The sequence below is a fragment of the Mastigoproctus giganteus genome, chromosome 9, assembly GCF_048544385.1.
Source record: "Mastigoproctus giganteus isolate SK-2022 chromosome 9, ASM4854438v1, whole genome shotgun sequence".
In the NCBI taxonomy this organism is placed as follows: domain Eukaryota; kingdom Metazoa; phylum Arthropoda; class Arachnida; order Uropygi; family Thelyphonidae; genus Mastigoproctus; species Mastigoproctus giganteus.
In genome coordinates this window covers 19,724,595-19,730,609 of record NC_143583.1, presented here as the reverse complement: position 1 = coordinate 19,730,609, position 6,015 = coordinate 19,724,595, and the positions used below count along the sequence as shown (strand labels likewise).

Here is a 6,015-nt window from a genome sequence, read left to right as displayed (position 1 = left end):
AAACGGTTGATGTACCGGAATTTGCCACACCAGACAAGGTTTTTCTAGTCTTCTGCTGTCCAGAGTTGGTATGCTCGATCGTCGACTGCAATACTCCATACGTGTATTAGGTTGTTATTTGACTGACCACAAGTCTCCACAAGTGTGGTCCATCCACAAACTCTCCACAAGGTCTCCACAAACTCTCCACAAGGCCTCCGCAAACTCTCCACAAGTGTGGTCCATCTCCGTTGGCCTCTCGCAGCAACGAGCTGTTTTTGACTGCAGAATAGCAATCCTCGTCTGGATGGTATTTGATTATTGGACAAATCTCGATACACCCCAGACGCAGTTGCAAGTGAAAATCCTAGTAACGTTGCAGTTTCCATAATACTCATTCAGGCGCGTCGACTACCATACCGACTATCTTCGATCACTTAGGGTACGTGTGCCTTTTTAAAATTTCGAGATTGCCCAACAAAATGGCCACTGCTTTTATAATTGAGTAATCGCTAAATAAACTAAAGTAGTTTGCACATAATGGTAAACAAAAGTCACTTCCTTTAGTTACTTTGAGCAGTGTAGATGCAGAGTAGTAATCAAAATAAGAAATCAGTTTCCGACTTGTGCTGAAAATGGATGTATTTACGAATGAGCGAAAATGTAAACAAACTGGAGAATGACAATGAAATTTTCATGCCGTATGAAATTTCAAAGAGAAAAAATAATTTTTGTACCTCTTAACTGAAATTAATAGTGAATGCCCTGTTTCCAATGAGTCACACGCATCCTATAATCTTGCAACACCCTTAGGAACTCATACAATCTTTCTATGGTCTTCAGAATGTTCCTCATATTATAAAGAAAATAAAACTTATTGGAATATTGTAGATATTCGCTGTAATATTATTTTTACAAGCAATAGTTCTTAATTTATCAAGCTTATCTTCATTACAGTTTGCATCGTTCATTTCTAAAGCGTCCACTAGGTGTCGCCGTTTCACTTCCAATCCATAATCGAAAGTAGTCTAAAAATATTTCATTTTCCTTTCACTTTATTTACAAGATTCCATAAGGATCTTTTTGAAGGCTTTACGGAACTCAATATTAAATATGGTATAGATGACAGGGTTGACGCAACTGTTCATATATCCAATCCAGGTAGTTAGAAGGAACGCCGTTACCCCTGGTCGGAAGCTGTCATCCTTTAATTTGATGCAGATAGCATCCATGATGTTACATGTGAAAAAGGGAACCCAGCAAGCCAGGAAAACTCCTGAAAAAAAAATATAGAAGTTATCAGAGGAACATCTTTGTAACCTTTTCATGCATTTTAAGACACTATAACTTATGAAAAAAGTTTGGATAAAAATCGGATGCTCAAAGGTTATATTGCTTAACTTGAACTAGTTTCGAACCAGTTCAAAGCTGCTCTTCTTTTTAAAAAGGTTTTCTACTTTGTTCGATTTAAAGAGTGAGTATGATGAGTAGCCACTTTATTAAGTGCACTAACCCCATTTTCATGAAACTGAGAGCTTCATTGGAAACAGCATCATTTGTCCTTCGTTCGATGGAACATCGCACCAAATGATCGAACCGAGTTCACACTCATATCAGCAAAAAATAAAAAAAATGTACGACTACACTGGGCTCAGACCACCAACACTGGGCAATGAAGCTCGAGAATACTGTTACACAAGATCTACTCCCTCTTAGGTAGGTGTACCTAATAAAGTGACCACTCGGCGTAATATGCAACCGTAATATACTGTTATGCATTGTATAATAATCTATAATAAGAAATTTACCTGTAATTTATTTTGTGGTACTTCTTCAAACACAAGACATCGTGTACCGCTTAGTTCACTTTAACAACTTCCCTTCCAGTTTTTTATTAATAGAATTGCGCCCAGTACAGCTGGAACAACCACGGTCGGTTCATATTAATTTATCAGCCGGGTAAAAAGGCATGATATCTCGAGACTCCCACAGTAATTATCGTTGGTAACAGAATAAAAGAGATTAGAACTCACTCTGGCAGACATCTGTCCACTACAATGCTGTGATCAATTAGTTAAACACCTTCTCTTAAGTTTGACTAAAAACTTTTCGGGCGTATCGTTGTCAAGGAAGAGAAATGACGGGATGAAAAATGACAGTTGAATGAATCAAAAATAGTGCCCGTAAGTGGTTGAGTCCATTTCAATTAGTTGGGTTGATAATCCAGTACTGAGATTTGATCAAACAGGAAAGAAGGGAAATATGAAATGGTATGTCGGATGAGCTTTGTAAGATCTACGATGATTTCTCTTGTTTCGGATTCAATAAAATGGTTCCAAGTTACCAAAGTTTTCATATTTTATTAGACGAAGCAGAGAAGACCTATAAAAATTAGTCTGTTGTATTTGCAAGGAGAATATGACAACTCGACGATATGAAAAAATTTCAGGTCAGTCTCCATTCCATTCATTATTAATCTCGTGATTCATCATCCCTTAAAGCAGCGCTCACGCGGGGACCAAAATGAATAGCGTCGCTCGAAACTGAAATCTAATGATGAGCCTTTTGAGTAGCAATTACACACTTCATCATAATCGTTTACTGTCAATAATTTTAATTATTTTCAATTAGGTTTAAAAAATTAGATTTAATTCTCAAAAATTGGCATTACTGTCCTCAAGGAATAATACAAAACAATAAAATTAGTATTATTAGGGGCAATTCACGCAAAAAGCAAGCTTACATAGAATCAACCAAAAAAAAATGTGCACGTCACCTCCAATAATTTGTCTAGTTGTTCCTTGAATTTATTCAAACTAACCCCCTCCACAACCACGGGGAACATGGAAAATTTCTTCACATCTATCCTGATCATCCTTCCTCAATTTGAATTTATGCTCCGTCATGTGCGTAGGCTGAGAAAGAGGAAGAACTCCTCCAGCATTGAGCTTGCTCAATCCATTAAACACCTCAATCAGATCATCTCGCAGGTGCCAATCCTCCTTATTAAAACCTTGTAACTGTACTTAACGGGAATAGCCTCTTTCAGTACATAGTGATCAAATTGGTTTAGCTACTAATCACAATATGAGATGGATGAACCAAGTCGTGCATCCATCTCATATCGTAAAGGCAGTTCTCAACGGGTTCCTTGGTATTGCACTACTCTAAATAGCGTTCTCCAGGGCGAGCATATTGCTTTTTATGTAAAACAATATTCTCTCCACCTGAACTCACTGTCCATGAGTTCAAGTGGTCAATGGCATGTTGCAGTTGTCTCCCGATTGCGTTGCAGGATTGAAAGAATGTGCTAAAGTCATCAACATAGAGGGCACAGATTACAGTTGAAGGAAGTTGTTCTGTGATGGAACTCACTTTGATGGCAAAAAAGCATATCACTTAAAACTGATCATTGAGCTATTCCCTCCTCATGGTTAAAGGGTCGAGAGAGGGGGTAGACCTTGTACTAACTTGAAAAGAAAGTTGGGATAAAAAGTTTTTGATAAAATCTGGGAGATGACTTCTAAGAGCAATGCAATAAAGTTATTTTAAAATTCCAAATCTCCAAGTTGTGTCGTACGCTTTTTCCATATCGAAGAACCCGGACACCAGGTGTTCTAGTTTTAAAATGCCGTCTCGTTTGGAAGTTTCCAGCCTAATTAAATGGTCCAGTGTGAACCTTTTCTTTCTGGAGCCACGCACTACATTCTGAAGAAGAGGTATAGTATTTGCCTCCAGATAAGGCCGGCGTTGACCATTATCTCCAGGATTTTGCAAGGACAGCTAGTCAGAGCGATAGAACGGTAGTTTGTTGGGATTTTGGGATCTTTTCCTGGCTTAGGAAATGGCAAATAAATCGAGCAGACTGTTAATAAAACCCTATCGTAAGTCGAATCGCTACCTCTTCTCTGTTGGTGGAAAGGCGAAAAAAAAATAAAATGTGGTCGCCCATAATGACAGCAACTCATCCATGGGCTGGTCCATACCCAGTTCTGTTCTTACGTATGATAGTGGTATTATGAAGTGTTACTACACTTCACAATACCACTAGGAAGGGCTTTCATTTGCCTTCAAATATGTCTCCTGCAAGCAAAAACAAGCTGGCTCGTGCTGTTGCAGTAGTCTCTTGATGTCGGCAGTATTTCGCAGGAATATATATTTTTATTTTTTTTTATGAGCATCAGCAACTAAGGCCGTATTGTTCCGTGTGTACTGTTTGTAAATTGCATGTGTTCTGAGGTCAATTTACTGTTTGCTGGACGAAAAATCCAATTTTCCGGGAGAAAAAACCATATTACCCTCACCCGTGAACGACTAACTTCGCCACGTTGTGAAAAAGGCCCATAAAAATTCCTCACGTCATCTACGGGATTCGAACTCAGGTCTTTTCCACCTGGGGTGGAGAGGACAGTGATCCCACCATCTGTGCTACCCACGAAGTAGCCGGAATCCACAACAATTCCACTGTAGGAAATTAGCCTTGACTTTTAATTGGTGAGCCCATTAGGCGGTTTCCTGAATGCTAAGGGCTTACATTTCTCAGTCTTGGATTTATCACTCTTCGGGAAGTATAAACGTTATCCTCTTTCCATGTGCTCTTCCTTTACAGAGTTCCAACGCGTTCATCAGGTACTTTCTTCTCCTCGACGTCCACTTTTTTCTTGGGAGCTGGGAAGGGGTGATACTTCAGGCTTGTTATTCTTTTCTCCAGCAATTTCTTTTGCTATTGTTGGAGCATTAAGGAATACCGATATGGGAGTGGCAGCTGATTGATCTTTCTGTGCTGGTGTTTGTGAGCTTAACAGGTAGCGCGCGTTGGGAGTGAATCAAAAGATCATCCTACCTTTTGGTAGGATGACCATTTCTGTCTGAGTTCCTATGGAACATCTCCCTGCTACCTTCTGAGCGTAGTTAGGGTTGTTTGTATTTATAAGTTTCACCGCATTTCTTGTCTCCTGATATGTTCAGCTCTGCCATAAGTTGTTGAATTTCTTTTACTTCTTTTCTCCTCTGGCAGGCTCGTTAGTAGGTTGGGCGTTCTGCTTTGCAGTTAATGCATGTAGCTTCTGTGGCTGAATATTATGTTGCTTCGTGGTCCTTTTAAGCAAATCGAGCTCATGCGAAGGCTCCATGGCAAGCTGTTTGCAAGTGTCCATATTTATGGCACTTAAAGCACTTTAAAGAATTTGGAACGTATGGACGCACAGGAAAATTAATATAGCCAGCTTTGATCTCATTAGAAGACGTTGGTGAATTAAATATCAGGGTGATGTTTATGGTGGGAACAAGTTTCCCATCCCTAAGCATGAATATTCGTTTTACAGCTGTCACCCTTTGGGGTTTCAATACAGAACATATTTCCTCTTCAGAAACTTCCATGGGATCCCATTTGGCGATCAAACCATGGGATGAGTTCACTGTCTTGAGGGGGTAACGGTGGTGTCATCACCAAATGGTGAAAAGCCGTTGACAGATTTAGGAGAGCATGCCAAGCCATCCAAACGCTTCTGGATGAATAAGGGTGACATTTTTCCTAAGGGCTTCTCACTAGTGGAATGAATTATCAGGTTAACGATGTGTTGGACATGATATAACTTCTGTTTTTGTCTTTTAGCAGAAGTGACATTATCTGGATCGACGTTCAATTTTTCAGTTAGGGAACGGGTTGGGGCCTCAGGAGAAATTGCATTATCAAGATTCGTGGATATATTTTTTTTTTATTAGCGCCCGGGCATCCCACCCACCCATCACAGAGCCCAAATGGGATGCCCACTCCCCGGAAAGTAATAAATGCGCTCGGGAGTAGGACGCCAGGGTTAGCCAGACACTATACCCACATTGCCGCCAGGATGAATCCTGTCCCTCGGACCATGCGGGTAGGAACATGGCATTGACATGCAGGCAAACCCGCTAGCCTATTGATCCTGGCCGAGCAATTCAGGATCATTCGTCTTGTTGAAGCAGGGGCCAAAGTGATATGTTGAAGCCGAGCCCCTCAACTACCAGGATCTCCTCCCCCTTTTCGAGTTTCCAGGG

At 40.3% G+C, this 6,015-nt stretch overlaps 1 protein-coding gene across 1 annotated transcript in view; it reads right to left on the bottom strand.

The window, feature by feature from the left end:
* Nucleotides 1–662: 662 nt before the first annotated feature.
* The window catches only part of LOC150080071 (dopamine D2-like receptor), a 92,931-nt gene continuing 87,578 nt past the window's right edge, over nt 663–6,015 (bottom strand). Inside the window, exon 5 of the mRNA XM_090382167.1 lies at nt 663–1,255. Coding sequence (XP_090238293.1) covers nt 1,035–1,255 — 221 coding nt within the window. The 3' untranslated portion in view covers nt 663–1,034. The remainder of the gene's footprint in view (nt 1,256–6,015) is intronic.